Source organism: Dreissena polymorpha, chromosome 6, assembly GCF_020536995.1.
Source record: "Dreissena polymorpha isolate Duluth1 chromosome 6, UMN_Dpol_1.0, whole genome shotgun sequence".
Taxonomy (NCBI): Eukaryota; Metazoa; Mollusca; class Bivalvia; order Myida; family Dreissenidae; genus Dreissena; species Dreissena polymorpha.
Genome location: NC_068360.1, coordinates 69,202,786 through 69,224,132, shown reverse-complemented (window position 1 = coordinate 69,224,132; position 21,347 = coordinate 69,202,786). Strand labels below are relative to the sequence as shown.

The 21,347-nt window shown below is 36.9% G+C and overlaps 1 protein-coding gene across 4 annotated transcripts in view; it reads right to left on the bottom strand.

The window, feature by feature from the left end:
- The window catches only part of LOC127833520 (WD repeat-containing protein 44-like), an 86,536-nt gene that overhangs the window by 5,119 nt on the left and 60,070 nt on the right, over positions 1-21,347 (bottom strand). For all 4 annotated transcript variants that reach the window (XM_052358813.1, XM_052358814.1, XM_052358815.1 and 1 more), the window contains 4 exons: positions 18,355-18,437; positions 12,371-12,475; positions 6,335-6,457; positions 70-258 (listed from right to left, as the gene is read on the bottom strand). In XM_052358813.1, coding sequence (XP_052214773.1) covers positions 70-258; positions 6,335-6,457; positions 12,371-12,475; positions 18,355-18,437 — 500 coding nt within the window. The remainder of the gene's footprint in view (positions 1-69; positions 259-6,334; positions 6,458-12,370; positions 12,476-18,354; positions 18,438-21,347) is intronic.

Below are 21,347 nucleotides of genomic sequence, written 5' to 3'. Positions count from 1 at the left end.
CATGTATATGATATTGAATATCAACAAGTTTTTGCATGCAGGTCCAACAAAAATGGTCACTAACTGTACCTCAGTGCTGTAGAAGATGCACTTGCCATCGTATGTTCCCACGACAGCAAACTTGCCATTGTGACAGAAGTTAGCGGTGGTAATCAGGCTGTTGTTCTCCACCTCGTTCCACATGGTTACCTTCTTGTCGGGGATGTTCCACAGCCTCAACTTGCCATCCAGCGACCCACTCAGGAAGTAGCGGTCATCCTGCACACACAAATACACCTCAACATGCATGATGTCAGTAATGATTTTGAGTGAATGTGATCAACTGTTGTCTCCACTTTAACCAGTTTTAACCTATAAACTTAAGTTATTGAGACACTGATGAGTCAGTTTCCTGGATAGAACCAGTACTTGTTTTCTTTAGGGGAAATAGGATGTTCTCACATTGGGGATCGAACCTGAGGCCTCACAGTCACTAGGCATACAACATATCTTCTACAACATGATAATTTCATCACCTAATATGGGTAGTATTCTTAAAAAGTGGACAATTATTATAAATAGAAAAGTGCTAGGTTTGTTGATTTGTCTTCTCCATGTTTATATCAACTTTAAAACAAGAAATTGTGCGGCCACAGCCGACACGTATCCCCACGCCGCAACTTTTGACCCAAGGGTCAGATCAAAATTCCAAATAGTGCACTGTCGTACATATGCTCATAGCTACCATGTGTTTAAGTTTCAAGGTTCTAGTGCTTATAGTGTAGGAGGAGATAGTGGCAAGGACGGATGGACAGACGGTGGAGATAATCACATAATCCCCCCACTCAAATTCGGAGCGTGGGATAAAAACAACACGCATTGTATGCCATGCAACAGTTGCATTATTGTCTAAAGAAAAACTCCGCAATTTTTAAAGAAAACCAGAGGGCCTAAAATCATTGGTCAATCACCTTAAACATGTAGCAATTAACATATTGTGTGTATATTTTTGATGTTTGTTAGTGTAATAACTGTAGTTTCTATCTAAAAAATTTAGTCCCAATGCCACAGACTTAATATTGTCTGCAACATTATTAAAAACAATTAAAAGTGTTTACTAAAGTCATATAAACAAAATCCATAACACCTAGAGTGGGGCAAACTTTGACCCCAGGGACATGATTTGAACAAACTTAATAGAGGACAAAAATAGGAGATAGCACCAAATATTGAACCCCTGACCCCTGTGGTTTCAGACTTCAGAGAGTAAGATTTTTAACATTATAAACTATACAAGTCTATATAAACAAGGGCTGTTTGTAAAACATGCATGCCCCCCATATGGGCTCTCCGTTGTAGTGACAGCCATTGTGTGAATATGTTTTTTGTCACTGTGACCTTGACCTTTGACCTAGTGACCTGAAAATCAATAGGGGTCATCTGCCAGTCATGATCATTGTACCTATAAGTTTCATGATCCTAGCCATAAGCGTTCTTGAGTTATCATCCGGAAACCATTTTACTATTTCAGGTCACCGTGACCTTGACCTTTGACCTAGTGACCTGAAAATCAATAGGGTCATCTGCAAGTCATGATCAATCTACCTATCAAGTTTCATGACCCTAGGAATAAGCGTTCTTCAGTTATCATCCGGAAACCATTTTACTATTTCCGTTCACCGTGAACTTGACCTTTGACCTAGTGACCTCAAAATTGATAGGGGTCATCTGCTAGTCATGATCAATGTACCTATGAAGTTTCATGATCCTAGGCATAAGCGTTCTTGAGTTATCATTCAGAAACCATTTTACTATTTTGGGTCACCATGACCTTGACCTTTGACCTAGTGACCTCAAAATCAATAGGGGTCATCTGCCAGTCATGATCAATGTACCTATGAAGTTTCATGATCGTAGCCATTAGCGTTCTTGAGTTATCATCCGGACACCATTTTACTTTTTCAGGTCACCGTGACCTTGACCTTTGATATAGTGACCTGAAAATCAATAGGGGTCAACTGCGAGTCTTGATCAATCTACCTATAAAGTTTCATGATCCTAGGCATGAGCGCTCTTGAGTTATCATCCGGAAACCATTTTACTATTTCGGGTCACCGTGACCTTGACCTTTGACCTAGTGACCTGAAAATCAATAGGGGTCATCTGCCAGCCATTATCAATCTACCTACGAAGTTTCATGATCCTAGGCATAGGCGTTCTTGAGTTATCATCAGGAAACCATTTTACTATTTAGGGTCTCTGTGACCTTGACCTTTGACCTAGTGACCTGAAAATCAATAGGGGTCATCTGCGAGTCATGATCAATCTACCTATCAAGTTTCATGATCCTAGGCCTATGCGTTCTTGAGTTATCATCCGGAAACCATTTTACTATTTCGGGTCACTGTGACCTTGACCTTTGACCTAGTGACCTGAAAATCAATAGGGGTCATCTGCGAGTCATGATCAATCTACCTATCAAGTTTCATGATCCTAACGCCTAAGCGTTCTTGAGTTATCATCCGGAAACCATTTTACTATTTCGGGGCACTGTGACCTTTGACCTAGTGACCTCAAAATCAATAGAGATCATCTGCGAGTCATGATCAATGTACCTATGAAGTTTCATGATCCCAGGCCCAAGCGTTCTTGAGTTATCATCCGGAAACCACCTGGTGGACGGACCGACCGACCGACATGTGCAAAGCAATATACCCCCTTTTCTTCGAAGGGGGGCATAATCATATGACCGTGGGGGTACAGTTAGTTTTGACCCCCAGGTCCATGAATTGAACAAAGCCCCATCCCTCGCGAATTCAGAGAAGATTTTGAAGTTTATCATTACTTACTATTATACAAGTCTTTAGCAATAATAACTTTTGGGGCCTGGCCAGTTTTGACCCCAGGTGCATGATTTGAACAAACTAAGCAGAGGACAACTATAAAAGATTACATGCCAAATATGTGGTTTCAGAGAAAAAGAGGAATATTTTTAAAGTTTTCACTATATAAATATACGACAAACAAGTCACAATTGGGCAGAGCCTATTTTGATGCCAGAGGCAACATTTAAACAGACCTGGTAGAAGACCACCATACAATCTTGAACTCTTTACATCAAACCTCTTACACCAAAGATTTGTTAAGTTACTTACTATCTAAGCCTAACAGTATATTAATTGTGTAACCCTTTGGAATTGCCAGTTGCAGACATGAAGATTTGTTAAAGCTTTTACTATATACAATTAAGGAAAACAAGTAACCCCAAAGGCGGGACCAATTTTGGCCCCAGATGCATTATTTGAACAAACTTTGTTTAGGACCAACATGCCATGCTACACACAAAATTGTACAACCCTGATTTTGTGGATTCATGGAAGAAGATTTCAAAGTAATCTACTATACAAGTCCACATAAACCATGTGACCCCTGGGGCATGGGCAATTTCAAGTCTAGTGGTATGATTTGAACACATTCAGTAGGTGACCACTAGACAATGATAAAGATTAAACATTAAATGCCTGAGCCCGGTGGTTTTAGAAGACTTTCAAACTTGCCATTTTTTAAAATCTTTGTTAAGCTCTGGTGACCTACACATGCAATTAATAAGAATGATTTGAAAAAATTGGAAAGAGGATCATCCAAGGATTAATCCCATGAGGTTTCTTTAAATCTGTCAAGCAGAAGTAGTTGTTAGAATTAAAACTCAACGCAGGCAACACATGCACTGACCAACAACGCTGTATCATAAAAGCTCCTATGAGCAGTATAGACAAGCAAAAACATCTAAATTCTAACTAGAGCTTTGTCACAGACGTGATGTATACCCCCACATGCTGCATTGACACAGAATATTTTGCATGGTGTCTTCACAAAACAAGAGAAGCTAATTTATGGCGATTTTTAAAAATTATTATGCCATTATCATTTATGGTCATGTTGACCTTTGAACTCTTGAATTCTTTTGCATGACATGCCATCCAATGACTGTGAACAAAATTAATGTACAGAGTCATTTAAAAATCTCACAATGAATGACATAGTTATGGCCCGGACAAGCTCATTCATTGCCATTTTTGACTTTTGAACTCCAAGTGTGACATTGACCTTGGATATATCGAGGTAATTCTTTGGCATGACACACCGTCCAATGATTGTGAACAAATGTACCAAGTAATTTTAAAATCTCACAATGAATGACATAGTTATGGCCCGGACAAGATCATTTATGGCCTTTTTTTAACTTTGAACTCAAAGTGTGACCTTGACCTTGGAGATATCAATGTAATTCTTTCGCATGACACACCGTCCAATGATTGTGAACAAATGTACCCAGTAATTTTAAAATCTCACTATGAATGACTTAGTTATGGTCCGGACAAGCTCATGAACGGGCATTTTGACCTTTGAACTCCAAGTGTGACCTTGACCTTGGAGATATCAATGTACTGCTTTTGCAAGACACATCATCCCATGATGTTGAACAAATGTACCAAGTAATTTTAAAATCTAACAATAAATGACATAGGTATGGTCTGGACAAAGTATCGGTTAAAAACACACTAAGTTACCCCCTGACCTAGCTTTTGACCCGGCAAGACCCATATTAAAACTTGACCTAGACAGCATCTAGATACAACTTCTGACCAAGTTTGGTGAAGATTGGATGAAATTTTCAGGACAGACAGCCTGACCGACAAAGTGACTCCTATATAGCCCCCATTACCAATCAGTGCTCACACTGCTGCCAGACATTGTCGCCAATGGCGATTATTTTATCCAACTGGCTATTATTTCTTAAAATTGTCTAGAAAAAATGGTGATTATTTTATCCAACTACATGTACATCCAAAACAAATGCCTCTAAAAGTTGTCCGGCGAGTGCGAAACGCCTATAAATCGGCATCAAGCAGGAAAAATCGATAACGAGATTACCTGTGTACACACTCGACCCTGTGTATTGTCATACACGCGTCAATAACTTCTGCGACATCGTGGCCTAGAGCGTTTTTCTCAGTGTCCGACAGCAGTGATATATTTCGGAAAAAAAACGTCTTTAATATCCCCGTGCTTTACCAATTATCGGTAACTGTTAGATCTATTAATTGTTCGCCAATTATAATTTAATTGTCATTATTGAAAATCGCCGCGAATATTTTCGGCTGGTTTTGTTTTTCACGCCGTTGAAAATTGCTTGATGAAATAATTATTAAATCGCCATCAACGAATTATCCCCGAAATTACCGCTGTTGGTCGTCTGCTTTAACATTTCTTGATGTGTGATAAAATTAATGATTTCAATTTTTAACCAGGTAACCTGGTTAAAAATAATACTGAAAAACACTTCTTTTCTCCATTTGAAGCATTTTTTAGCCAAACAGCAACATTAACACAAATCACCCAATTTTAGTCAAAACGCTGCGAATTTTTCCCAATTCAAAGGGACCCGGCATATGCCATAACCAGCTAATTTTAACGAAACACGTGTTTGGAATTACACTGAGGTGGTGTATTTTAAATCACGCGCTTTGACGTTATTTGATGTAAACATGATCGGCATTGCGAAAGTGTTATTGTTGGAATAAATCATTTACATTTGATATTGGCCTGTGCCTACAATATAACGGCCGATGGCAAACGTCTTTATAAGAGATAAAGCAGTCGAACGATATGTACCTTTTATTTAATGTGCAAAACGCGTACACTTTTTCGGATTTCCGCTTTCGGATACTGTATTTTTGTCGTCGATTATGATTTATTTTCAAAGTTCATAATAGAAAAAATAGAATGACGAATACACATGCGTTGATGCGGAAGGTGTGGTTTATAATATTTCGAATTGTATTCACCAGAAATTGCAATTGGAAAAACTAATAAAAAAAGTATAATTAGTAAGGGCTCTGGGTGGGGTGGGGGCTCTGCCCTTTATTCTCATGAGTATGTAACTGTAGCTGATATCTGGTTTGTTAAGTCACACCCACAACCTTGATTGTATTGTTTATTGTAAAGCCATGATAATATTTTATAAGAAAATGACACACTGATATTATGCTTGTTTTTAAGTATATATATATATTTTATATATATTGTAACTTAAATTCAATAGATATACATTTAATAAAACATAGATAAAATGAGATACATTGTTTTTTTCTTTTTTGCCTTCAGTACCGTTTTGCTGAAAAGTCCGCGTCAGTTTTGGCTATTATTTTTTTAATGAAAAAAATTATGGCTATTATTTTCTGAAGGCCAGTGTGAGCACTGCCAATGGCAATGGGGGTATAATTAGCGCTTGCATCCATAATAAGATCATGAAGACAAAAGGGCCAAGGGCTGCATGTGGTTGCTTACATACCCTGGGGTGGAAGACGATGGCAGTGACAAAGTCCATGTGCTGGAACGTACAGAGACACTCCCGGCGAGATATGTGCCACAGCCGCACGGTCTTGTCCATCGAGGAAGACAGGATAAAGTAGTTCTAGAGGCACACAACAAACACAAGCTGTGAAATATTGGTGAAATAACACGACTTTATTTTATGCTTCCTGGTGGTTTAAAGAGAAATATCAGTGAATAAAAACTGATAATTCACAGTTTTAAACAGAGAAATTAACAGTGTAAATTATCAATAATTTTCATTGTTTTACTGCAGGTATTTTTGAATATTTTTGGTTTCCCCATTGTGACCCCAAATTCTATCAAGGGCAACTACTCTGCATTGACTGTTTATAACATACGATAATGATTAGCTTTCCTTGAACATACATGTAATGACATTTCAGGGTGCCTAAAAGAGAATTATATGTTTTATAAATGTATAGAGGATATTTGTTGGATTTGTTGGAATATTGATTTTACACAAGCAAATTCGTTGAATTGATATCCTCTGCAAATATGCTTCTGGACACTCATACCAAGTTTCAATGAAATCCGCCAAAGCACTTCCAAGATATGGCTCCGGACACACAAAAAAGCATTTTTTCAAGATACAAAGGGCCATAACTCTGTTATTAACAGATGGTGTACAATGCCATTTGGCATGCATCATCCTATTATCCATATATATACTCATACCATGTTTCAATTAAATCCGCAAAAGCACATCCAAAATATGGCTCTGTACAGCCGGAAAGACAGCCAGATGGACAACGCCAAAACAATATCCCTCCGCCTATGGCGGGGGATAATAACTCATGATCATAGAAAATATATTTTCTATTATCACTAGTAAATTAAAATCCTATTCCACCAAATCCAACAAATATCCTCTATTAATTTATAAAACACTATCAAATAAAGTTAGTCATATGTATCATAACATTGTGGCCATATACTCACATCAGTGATGTTTTTAAAGAGATTTTTAAAGTTATTTTCCTATTTAAAGTCAATATAAACTGTTTGACTTCCCAGTCATTGTTTTCCTCAATAAGAGATTGACAAACTAAGAAACAAGAGCTGTCAGAGGACAGCACGCTCGACTCTTTGAGTGTTTGACAGTATAATGTAAGCCATCATGGAGAGGGGGGTATAATGTGGGTGTGTGATCATTTAATAGATGATCTTTCAAAAATAAGAAGAACAAACAAATTTTTTGGGGGGGGATGGTTTGGGTGGAGTGCATTGTGGTATGTCAGATAAGTTTTTTTTTAAGTCAAAGTATGAATCAAATGTGATCATAAATAAAGGAGTTATGGCAATGCAAGCAAAATTTATTAATTTGCCCTTGAGAGTCAAGGTCATTCAAAGGTCAAGGTCAAATTAAACTTGCCAGGTACAGTACCGTCATGAAAGTATGAAAGTATTTGAAGTTTAAAAGCAATAGCCTTGATACTTTAGAAGTAAAGTGCATGTAAACACAAAATTTAACAAAATATTCAAAGTTACTAAGCAAAAAAAAGGGCCATAATTCTGTTAAAAAGCCAACCAGAGTTATGCAACTTTCCCTGTACAGTCATCTTACGATAGTTAGCGAGTTTTCCAAGTCTGAAAGAAATAGCTATGATACTTCAGGAGTATAATGGACCAAAACACAAAACTTAACCAAATGTTCAATTATCTAAGTATAAAAGGGGCCATAATTCTGTCAAAATGCTTGATACAGTTGTCTGCTCTTATTTATAGATTGGGATAATGTTTGTAAAGAAGTATGCAAAATATGAAAGCAATATGTCAAAGGACATAGGAAATATTTGGGGTAGTACGCAAACTTTAACATAGATTTATCAATAATATGCATATTCTAAGTATAAAAGGGGCAATAATTCTGTCAAAATGCTTGATACACTTGTCTGCTCTTGTTTATAGATTGGGGTCATGTTGGTAAAGAAGTATGCAAAATATAAAAGCAATATGTCAAAGGACATAGGAAATATTTGGGGTAGTAAGCAAACTTTAACATTTGCACGCTAAACTAACAAGAACGCCGAGGTGAGTAGGATAGCTCCACTATATATATTTCATATATAATAGTCGAGCTTAAAAACATTGCAATGGCTTTAAGCCGATATCTGCAACATGCAACATGTCAAATTCAATCAATTTTTAGCTGTGGGAACCTTGACCTTGGAGATATCAACGTAATTCTTTTGCATGACACACTGTCCAATAATTGTGAACAAATGTACTGAGTAATTTTAAAATCTCACAATGAATGACATAGCAATGGCCCGAACAAGATCATTTATGGCCATTTTCGACCTTTGAACTCAAAGTGTGACCTTGACGTTAATTCTTTCGCATGACACACCGTCCAATGATGGTGATCAAATGAGCCAAATGACTTTAAAATCTCACAATGAACAACATAGTTATGGCCCCGACAAGCTTGTTCCTCCCGCCCGCCGACATTCGCCAACCTATAACCACTTTTTTTTCTACGGAAAACTTTAAATACATCATATCTGATTGGAGACCTTTAAATGATAAAAAATATAAATAATAAAATAACAAGGGCTGTTTGTAAAACATGCATGCCCCCCATATGGGCTGTCCATTGTAGTGGCAGCCATTGTGTGAGTACGATTTTTGTCACTGTGACCTTGACCTTTGACCTAGTGACCTGAAAATCAATTGGGGTCATCTGCGAGTCACGATCAATGTACCTATGAAGTGTCATGATCCTAGGCAAAAGCATTCTTGAGTTATCATCCGAAAATAATTTTACTATTTCGGGTCACCGTGACCTTGACCTTTGACCTTGTGACCTCAAAATCAATAGGGGTCATCTGCGAGTCATGATCAATCTACCTATGAAGTTTCATGATCCTAGGCGTATGCGTTCTTGAGTTATCATCCGAAAACCATTTTACTATTTCAGGTCACCGTGACCTTGACCTTTGACCTAGTGACCTCAAAAACAATAGGGGTCATCTGCAAGTCATGATCAATCTACCCATGAAGTTTCATGATCCTAGGCGTATGCGTTCTTGAGTCATCATCCGGAAACCATTTTACTATTTCGGGTCACCGTGACCTTGACCTTTGACCTAGTGACCTCAAAATTGATAGGGGTCATCTGCGAGTCATGATCAATCTACCCATGAAGTTTCATGATCCTAGGCATATGCGTTCTTGAGTTATCATCGGGAAACCATTTTACTATTTCGGGTCACCGTGACCTTGACCTTTGACCTAGTGACCTAAAAATCAATAGGGGTCATCTGCGAGTCATGATCAATCTACCCATGAAGTTTCATGATCCTAAGCGTATGCGTTCTTGAGTTATCATCCGGAAACCATTTTACTATTTCGGGTCACCGTGACCTTGACCTTTGACCTAGTGACCTCAAAATCAATAGGGGTCATCTGCGAGTCATGATCAATGTACCTATGAAGTTTCATGATCCTAGCCCCAAGCGTTCTTGAGTTATCATACGACAACCACCTGGTGGACGGACCGACCGACCGACCTACCGACCGACATGAGCAAAGCAATATACCCCCTCTTCTTCGAAGGGGGGCATAAAAATACAATATGTACTTTAGATGATCAGATTGGTCTACAACAAATGTGATCCAGATCATCCGTTAAATCATTCAAGCTTGACAAATAATTTAGAAATTGCACATTTGAAGCCTTACATGTTAAATTTCAAGTATTGCATAAAATCAGAAAACAAGAGGGCCTGAAAGGCCCAAAGTCGCTCACCTGAGATAAAAAGAAATGACCATTTCTTTTCAGCCCAAGATATCAATGGAACAAATGTTCTAACCAAGTATCATGAAGAATTAACAACAAATGGCCCCTTGGCGGCCATGTTTTTTTAACAGACATGAACCATTTTTTAACTCTTCCAAGATATGTCCAAATTTCATGACGATTGCGAAAAAAATGTGTTTTCTAGACTGTTCACATGTTGTCACTATATACATATAAAGAAAACTGCCCCACTCCCTGGCGGCCATGTTTTTTCACTGATCACGACCATTTTCAAACTCGTCCGAGACATCCACATAACTAATGTTTTGACATGATGATAAGGCAAAACATGTGACTTCTAGAGTGTTCACAAGCTTTTTTTACTATATAAATATAAGGAAAAAGACCCCCCCTGGCGGCCATGTTTTTTTACCAATCCAAACCATTATCGAACTCAACTGTCCTATCCAGGTGTGGTAGTGCGGTCTCCTTCGCTTACGCAAATGAACCGGTCACAGGACGGTTACAAGTTATGTAACTTTGTAAGCACTTATGTAATGCGGAAAAATTTATTTGACAAACTCTTATTTTTGGTCAGGATGAATATACTGACTGGTTGTAATTCAATTTACTAAAGGCGTTCAGTTAGGGACGCCTAAATACACTCAAAGAATTTATTTATAAGTGAAAACCAAGGCAGCTTTAACAAAAATAACTAATTTTTATTCCAAGAACTCAGAAAATGAAGAACAATGACAGAAAATTAAGAACAGGTACAAGACAAGTCTAAAGAATCTAAGTAGCGTTACAAAAATGAACAACATACAGCAAATACCTTAATGAATGTAAAAAGAAGTTCAAAATCTGTCAAAAAAACTGATCTAGAAAGTGCTTCAAAAATCTAGTTTACAAAATAGGTCTAATTTAATCTACAGAACAATATTTATGGAGATTAGGAAACTTCAGTGAATCAAATGTAAAAATAAGAAAAATTTACTAAAGTTATTGAAATAGAATAGAGTCTTTCTAATTTAGAAATTGCCAAATAAAAATAATCTAAATAATAAGAATAATTAAGAAAATAATGCCAAAATGTCTTGATGCTGGTGTTGAAAATAATTTAGAGTTTAATTATTTCAAAATTCCAACCTTTTTCAAGAGCTGTTAACTTTTCAAGAAAGCATCAAGAGGTGTTTAAATTAGCCAAAACAGCTTATTTAATACAGTTCAGAAGAGATCAATGGCAGAGTAGTCAATTTTCCCTCAGAACAGTGCATTTATCAATGATCAATATCTTCCCAAATTCCAGAGCAGAACTAAAAATAGATTACTGAACCAGGTTAAACAAGGGAAATAAATACTGCATAAATACTGCAAAATCATGTACATGTTGTCTTTCTTTCAGTTATCTCTTAGTTGAAAGGCTTATCATAAGTGTTAATAACTAAAACAGTTATGTTAACTATGAAAATTCTGTGTTATGAAAAATTACATAACACAGTTAATGTCACATAATATTGACATAATAAAACCAAACTTTACTACACAGGAAACCAATGTTCTGACCAAATTTCATGAAGATTGAGCAAACTAGAAAGTTAACAAGATTTTACTATAGCCATATAAGGAAAAATGCCCCGCCCCCTGGCAGCCATGTTTTTTTAAGCCAAGGTTACCATTTTTAAACTCATCCAAGATATCATTGGGACAAATCATCTGAGCAAGTTTCATGAAGATCGGAAAATAAATGTGGCCTCTAGAGTGTTAACAAGATTTTACTATAGCCATATAAGGAAAAATGCCCCCCCCCCCTGGCGGCCATGTTTTTCAACCAACCGACATCATTTTCGAACTCATCCAAGATATCATTGGGATGAATCTTCTGACCAAGTTTTATGAGGATCGGACAATAAATGTGGCCTCTAGAGTGTTTTAACAAGATTTTGCTATAGCCATATAAGGAAAAATGCCCCGCCCCTTGGCAGCCATGTTTTTCAAGCAAACGTAACCATTTTCGAACTCATCCAAGATATAATTGAAACTAATCTTCAGACCAACTTTCATGAAGATTGGACAATAAATGTGGCCTCTAGAGAGTGAACAAGGCAAATGTTGACGTCGCACAACGCACACGGACAAAAGGCGATCACAAAAGCTCACCATGAGCACGTTGCGCTCAGGTGAGCTAAAAACATCAGTGAAATATGAAATTTACGCCACATTGAGAGATACAACCTAGGGTTTGTGTACCTTAGACCATGTGACATCCAGCAGGTCGGCAGTGTGGCCCCTGTATTTACAGAAGGGCTTTGACTTGAACGGGCCTTTGTTATCCTCCTCTCCATCTGCACATGCCTGCACAAAGACACCATGGACATGTACAGTCACCCATGTGTACACATAGACACCATGGGTTATGGAGGTTTCGGTAAATGACAAGTTCGGTAAATTGATTTATAGAGTAAAAGCCGTGGAGGTTTCGGTAAATTGATTTTATAGAGGAGGTATACCTACAACGAGGTGTTAATGACACCTATTATCTGCTTACAATAACATTAGGGGCATTTATTTGCAAACTGTGGATTAATTTTGATGTACATTAATTGAGTTGTTTGGCACTAATTAATTTATCGGTTTAAATGTACGGACTTGATTTTATCAAATTAGAGATGTTTGCAAAGTGTTATTATTAATTATCCAGGCTTGCAACCTATAAATATTCTAATCGATGGAGGTAAATTATATATTAAGGTCATGGTCGTTTTGTATTTTATATATGTTTTTAAACAATTAGTTGATAAAAACCTTAATTAAAGCGTATCAGTTAAAAAAATATAATAATGTGGCTCTTACAAGAGGTGGCCTCCACGTGGCAAGAGCTGGGATACATATTCATTATGTTGGCAAACTACCTCATGTTTATATAATGGTTAAGTTTCGGTGGTTTAAAATACTAAGATCAAATATGTTTGTTTCGTATATAAATAAATTTCTCGCTTCTTTTTCCTAGTTATCAGTTAAATTTTATATATTGTTTTTCTTGTGTTTTTTCTCAACCAGAAACCAGAAAGAAATAATAAAACATATAAATAAATATAAAATTCAACATGAAATAATTTTTATTAAATCATATTTTACAAGAAACTTTTTAAAATAGCATTAAACTTAATTGAAGAGCTTACATTGATTCCGCCATAAATCATTATTTCTTATTACTATTATGTTACTATTATGTTATTTAAATAAAAGCACCAATTTAAAAACAAACAACAGTATTGCGTTATTTAAATCGTAAAATTAACCAAAAATTTCCTAACAGAATTCGTTTTTGAGAGGTTGCATTTTCATTTCCCTTAATTCTTTACCTTAGGCATAGCATTAATTACTCTACTCAAAATTAATCCACAGTTTGCAAATAAATGCCCCTAATGTTATTGTAAGCCGATAATAGGTGTCATTAACACCTCGTAGGTATACCTCCTCTATAAAATCAATTTACCGAAACCTCCACGGCTTTTACTCTATAAATCAATTTACCGAACTTGTCATTTACCGAAACCTCCAGCACCCGACACCATGGACATGTACATGTACAGTCACCCATGTGTACACATAGACACCATGGACATGTAGAGTCAACCATGTGTACACATAGACACCATGGACATGTACATGTACAGTCACCGATGTGTACACATAGATACACTGCAACTCCAATATATCGCGGTTGAAGGGATCCAAAGATCGCGACCGTGATATATCCGGAGCGCGATATTTATTGTTTAGTTATTCATCATGTATATGTATGCATTAGCATAGTTTGGCAATCTCAAAACACACTATTTACTTACCATATTGATTTGTGTGTTACATCCATATGTTATTCATTGGTATAACACAAATCATTATTCTATGTAAGTATTTTGAAATGCATATTATAATTAAATTTGTAATCCAAAACACCATTGTCAAATGTTATTGTTCAAGAAAGCATGCACAAATTAGACCCATTTACAAAATGACGTCATTCACCTCATGAAAGCATGGAAAGTTTGACAAACTGAGGGACATGATTCATCTCTCAATTAAAATCAAATAATTTACACTGTATCTAAAACGCAAAGATTGCTGAGATAGGTCAGTATTGACTTGTGACAATTACAGCTATAATTGTATACACCTTCATGTGTTTACTGGTGCGTTTCGGCAGTTCAAAGCAAATTCAATAGAGAATGGTTAACACCCAAAATGACCTGTGATGTTTGACAAGTTGGATTATTGTTTATCGCAGTACACAGGTGCTAGAGTGGTGTACAATGAGAGCAAACAATCTGGTTAAAACTGGATTATGAATGTCGGATTAACCAGAAATTAAGGTGGGTGAAAAAAGGGTAAAATACAACTTTGAAACGGATTTTATCTCATCAAATTCTCAGATTTTAAAGCATGTTATTTAGAGATTATGCTCATCAGATTTTTGGGAGCCATAGCCGATTCGCGATATATTGGACAACGCAGTAAAACGGACCGTGATATATTGGAGTTGCAGTGTACCATGGACATGTACATGTACAGTCACCCATGTGTACACATAGACAACATGGATATGTACATGCACAGTCACCCATGTGTACACATAGACACCATGGACATGTTCATGTACAGTTACCCATGTGTACACATGGCAAAGCATATAACGTAGGATATTATTAGTGAAATATAACAAATCATTGTCATTTCAATAATTATGGTAAATTGTTTTCCATGTTCTTTTTGTACCTGTAGTTCTTTTCTAATTTTTTTAGTTTGCATTGCTGTAAAATCAAAGCTGAAGTTTGGTCTACAGATTGATTATTATTATTAATGTAATTACTCTAAGTTTTCAGACATTTTATAATAATTTTTTTTTTCTGTGTCATGAAAATTTAGATAAGCAAAATATTTAAAACAAGACCTGTCAGAGGACAGCGTGCTCGACTATTCAAGTGCTTGACAGTTTAACGTAAGCCATCATGGGGAAATTGTTCATATTCAATAATTTATTAGACGATCTTTCAAAAATAAAAAGAGGAAAAAAAAAAAAATTGTGGGGAGGGGGGTCGGGGGGGTTAAGAGGGGGGTAATATGTGGGGTGTGGTCATTTATTAGATGATCTTTCAAAAATAAAAACAGGAAAAAACAAGGGCTGTTTGTAAAACATGCATGCCCCCCATATGGGCTCTCAGTTGTAGTGACAGCCATTGTGTGAATATGTTTTTTGTCACTGTGACCTTGACCTTTGACCTAGTGACCTGAAAATCAATAGGATCATCTGCCAGTCATGATCAATGTACCTATGAAGTTTCATGATCCTTGGCATAAGCATTCTTGAGTTATCATCCAGAAACCATTTTACTATTTCCGGTCACCATGACCTTGACCTTTGACCTAGTGACCTGAAAATCTATAGGGGTCATCTGCGAGTCATGATCAATGTACCTATGAAGTTTCATGATCCTAGGCATAAGCGTTCTTGAGTTATCATCCGGAAACCATTTTACTATTTCGGGTCACTGTGACCTTGACCTTTGATCTAGTGACCTGAAAATCAATAGGGGTCATCTGTGAGTCATGATCAATCTACCTATCAAGTTTCATGATCCTAGGCATACGCGTTCTTGAGTTATCATCCGGAAACCATTTTACTATTTCGGGTCACCGTGACCTTGACCTTTGACCTAGTGACCTGAAAATCTCTAGGGGTCATCTGCAAGTCATGATCAATCTACCTATCAAGTTTCATGATCCTAGGCATAAGCGTTCTTGAGTTATCATCCGGAAACCATTTTCCTATTTCGGGTCACCGTGACCTTGACCTTTGACCTAGTGACCTGAAAATCAAAAGGGGTCATCTGCGAGTCATGGTCAATCTACCTATCCAGTTTCATGATTCTAGGCATAAATGTTCTTGAGTTATCATCCGGAAACCATTTTACTATTTCAGGTCACCGTGACCTTGACCTTTGACCTAGTGACCTGAAAATCAATAGGGGTCAACTGCAAGTCATGATCAATCTACCTATCAAGTTTCATGATCCTAGGTATAAGCGTTCTTGAGTTATCATCCAGAAACCATTTTACTATTTCGGGTCACCGTGACCTTGACCTTTGACCTAGTGACCTCAAAATCAATAGGGGTCATCTGCGAGTCATGATCAATGTACCTATGAAGTTTCATGATCCTAGCCCCAAGCATTCTTGAGTTATCATCCGGAAACCACCTGGTGGACGGACCGCCAGACCGACCGACCCACATGTGCAAAGCAATATACCCCCTCTTCTTCGAAGGGGGGCATAAAAATTATTATTATTTTTTTTTTTTTGGGGGGGGGGGGGGGTAGAGGGTTGAGAGGGGGGTATAATGTGGGGTGTGGTCATTTATTAGACGATCCTTCAACAAAAAAAAGGGAAAAAAAATGGGGTGGGGAGGTGGGGGGGGGGCAGGGATTCTGGGTTGGGCCGTAGTGTTTTGTTTGGGTGGAATCCATTGTGGTATTCAGGCAAGTGTTGTTTTGTCAAAGTATTAATAAAATCTGATCATAAATAAAGAAGTTATGGCAATTTAAGCAAAATGTGCAATTATCTTAGAATAAAAGGGGCCATAATTCTGTCAAAATGCTTGATACAGTTGTCTGCTCTTGTTTATAGGTTGGGGTCATGTTGGTAAACAAGTATGCAAAATATGAAAGCAATATGTCAAGGGACACAGGAAATATTTGGGGTAGTACGCAAACTTTAACATAGATTTATCAAAATTATGCATATTCTAAGTATAAAAGGGGCAATAATTCTGTCAAAATGCTTGGTACAGTTGTCTGCTCTTGTTTGTAGGTTGGGGTCATGATGCAAAATATGAATGCAATATGTCAAGGGACATGGAAAATATTCGGGGTAGTACGCAAACTTTAACATTTGCTGCATATTCTAAGTGGAAAAGGGGCCATAATTATCAAAAAATGCTTCATAGAGTTGTCTGCTCTTGTTTATAGGTTGGGGTCATGTTGGTAAACAAGTATGCAAAATATGAAAGCAATATGTCAAGGGACAATGAAAATAATTGGGGTAGTACGAAAACTTTAACATTTGCACGCTAACGCTAACGGAAACGCCGGGGTGATTAGGATAGCTCCACTATATATATTTCATATTTAAAAGTCGAGCTAAAAATACAAGTGTCCGAAAATTTAGAGACAAAGATTATAATGTCGGAAAATTATAATTATATTGAAATAAATGCAATAAATCAATGTACAATAATTTTCTTGTGATTTACTCTTCTTAAAGTCTCTATAACGCTCAAAATCAACGAAAATTTCGTTAAGTATTTCGTAAAATAAAGTTAACACCTTAACAATCAGTGTTCCTCATAGCAATAGCCAAAATTTCAACGCTAGATGTGGTATGATTACATAGATTTTTGCAGATACAAAACGCTCGTTTTTATTTATTTGTGGCCACAATTATTTCCCGCGAATATATCTATTTATACGACACACGAACACCATTGTAGTGTTCATGTGTCGTATGAATAGATATGCAAAACAATAATAAAAACGAACATTTTGTATCTACAAACATCTATTTTACCAGACCACATCTTACGTTGAAATTTCCGCAATTGCCATAAGGAACACTGATTTTTAATTGGTTAAATTTATTTTACGAACAATTGTACGAAATTTTCGTTGATTTTGAATAGTAATGTTACTTAAAAAAAAATAAATACAAATTCCCAACTTTGCAAACTCTTGCCTGAAATTATATAGAACAAAAAAGTAAAAGCAAAAAAAAATTCTGCTTCCCTTATAGGACAACACTGTTTCAAATGCTGTTGGGTGAATCCATTATTTTCTACCGTTTATAAGGTTATATAGCCAATTACGTGATGCAATGGTACATTGCCCTCAGGCATGCATCTGCAAGGTTTATGACCTTAATACGGTTGTAAAAAACTATGATCAAAGGGTCACAATATAAGCGAAAACAGGGCCAAAGTCTGAAGAATAGCTCGGTAAAATATACTGTCGAAAATTAAGAGACATTAGTTATGGACAAACCTGTATGTCCGAAAATTAAGAGTCACGAAAAATAATTATTTTTGCTAAAAAAGAGGATGTATTCCATTTTTGTATGAAAATACATAAAACAACAAATTGCACACGTTTTCCGACAAATGAAAGTAAAGAAGCCATTACCCCAACATCGACTGAAGACATTTCTGAGGAAACAGATGGAATTGAGCTGAGGCTTTCTTGTGACGCGGCAGGGGAAACTTTCACTGAAACAAATGAACTTGCCAGTCACTTGAATGTATGTCACACAATAGCAACAGCTTAACATGGTTAACCCATTACAGCGAAGTACTGAAATAGAAACAACCTCTTTAACAACATTATATATTTAATGCTTATATATGACACTACCAGTTTAAAAAGACGTTTGTTCTCATATTATCTTGCACCAGCAAATATTGGCTCAAAATATTTAAAACAAAAACTTGAAAAATGTCTCAGAGCATATTAAACAAGACTATTGTCAAGGAATATAAGTGCCCTACCTGCTCCACCATTGTCAGAAAATCCAGATTTTTTATATATATATTTGTTGACATAGCAACCAATTTTTTTTATTTTGGAACAAAATGAAATGACGTGCATAATGTCCATATTGCCATCTATTAATGTTTCAAGTTTCATGAAAAAATATTAAGAACTTTAAAAGTTATTGCAGGATCCAGAAAACCACCATTTTCAGCAGTAATTCTAGTCTATTTGTTGCCATAGCAACCAGAATTTTTGACGTCGGAACGAAATGAAATGACGTGCATAATGTCCATATTGCCATCTACCCATGTTTCAAGTTACATAAAACAAGGGCTGTTTGTATAACATGCATGCCCCCCTATATGGGCTATAAGTTGTAGTAGCAGCCATTGTGTGAACACGTTTTTTGTCACTGTGAACGGTGGTGGTGGTGGTGGTGGTAGTAGCAGAAGAAATAATAGTAGTAGTAGTAGTAGTAGTAGTAGTAGTAGTAGTAGTAGTAGTAGTAGTAGTAGTAGTAGAAGTAGTAGAAGTAGTAGTAGTAGTAGTAGTAGTAGTAGTAGTAGTAGTAGTAGTAGTAGTAGTAGTAGTAGTAGTAGTAGTAGTAGTAGTAGTAGTAGTAGTAGTAGTAGTAGTAGTAGTAGTAGTAGTAGTAGTAGTAGTAGTAGTAGAAGAAGAAGTAGTAGTAAAAGTAGCAGCAGCAGCAGCAGCAGCAGTAGTAGTTGTAGTAGTAGTAGTAGTAGTAGTATGCATTACAAAAATGCAGTTAGCCTTACATTTAGTAAAATTTAAATATACAGTAGACTCTCTGTAAACCGGACGGTCTCGGGACCGGCCTGATCTTCCGGTTTTCAGAGAGTTCCGGTTTACCAAGAGTTTGCATATTGCCGAAATATACATGGAATGCATTGTGTACAGAATCACATTAAATAAAACAAACCATATACATTTACATGTACCATGTGATAACTCTACGCAGGTACTGATTGCATTCTTAAACAAGAGCACCGCCTTGCGGGTGCAGACTGCTCATCTATTTTCTTTTTAAAGGTGAAGGGACTCTCATTTTCAACCACAAAGGAGGGAGGAGTGGAGTGAAGAGGGGTGTATAGTGTGGGGTTGTGGACATTTATTACATTATCTTCCAAAAAAGCGAAAAAAAAAAAAAAAAAAAAAAAAAAAATCGGGGGGGGGGGGGGGGGGGGGGGGGGGGGGGGGGGGGGGGGGGGGGGGGGTTTGGGTGCGATGGTTGGACGGTATTTCAAACATAACCGTTTAAAAAAAAAAATGGGGGGGGGGGGTTATAGTGTGAGGGTGTGGTGATAATTTGTGAGATGATCTTAAAAAAAAAAAAAAAAAAAATCAAACAAAAAAATTGGGGGGGGGTGGGGTGGGGGGGGTGGGGTGGGGGGGGTTATAGTGTGAGGGTGTGTGTGGTCATTTGTGAGATGATATTAAAAAAAAAAAAAAATTAGGGGGGGGGAGGGGGGGAGGGGGGAGGGGGGGGAGGGGGGGAGGGCACGGGGGATGGTTTGGGTGAAGTCTATTGTGGTATGTCAGGTAAGAGTAGTTTCATCAAAGTATCAATCAAATCTAATCATAAATAAAGAAGTTATGGCAATTTTAGCAAAATTTAATAATTTGACCTTGAGAGTCAAGGTCATTCAAAGGTCAAAGTAAAATTCAAGTTGCCAGGTACAGTAACCTCATGATAGCATGTAAGTATTTGAAGTTTGAAAGCAATAGCCTTGATACTTCGAGTGATCGAAACACAAAATTTAACCATATATTAGAAGTTACTAAGTCAAAAAAGGGCCATAATTCCGTAACAATGACAACCAGAGTTATGCAACTTGTCCTTTTACTGTACCCTTATGATAGTTTGTGAGTGTTCCAAGTATGAAAGCAATATCTATGATACTTTAGGGGTAAAGTGGACCAAAACATAAATCTTAACCAAATTTTCAATTTTCTAAGTATAAAGGGCCCATAATTCCGTCCAAATGCCAGTCAGAGTTACATAACTTTGCCTGCACCGTCCCCTTATGATAGTTCATAAATCTTGCAAGTATGAAAGCAATAGCTTTGATACTGTAGGAATAAAGTGGACCTAAACACAAAACTTAATCAAATTTTCAATTTTCTAAGTATAAAAAGGGCACATAATTCTGTCCAAATGCCAGTCAGAGTTACATTACTTTGCCTGCACAGTCCCCTTATGATAGTTAGTAAGTGTTGCAAGTATGAAAGCAATAGCTTTGATGCTTAAGGAATAAAATGGACCTAAACACAAAACTTAACCAAAATTGTCAATTTTCTAAGTATAAAAAGGGCACATAATTCTGTCAAAATGCATGCCAGAGTTATCTAACTTTGCCTGCCCAGTCCCCTCATGATAGTAAGTAAGTGTACAAAGTTTGAATGCAATAGCATTGATACTTTCTGAGAAAAGTGGACCTAAACGCAAAACTTAACCGGACGCCGACGCCAACGCCAACGCCGACGCCAAGGTGATGACAATAGCTCATAATTTTTTTTCAAAAAATAGATGAGCTAAAATGTGTTTTTAATCGATTTAAAAGCAAAAAATATTCCATACCGACTTGTTTTGATTAATCCCAAAGTCAGCGTGGTGCTTTATACAT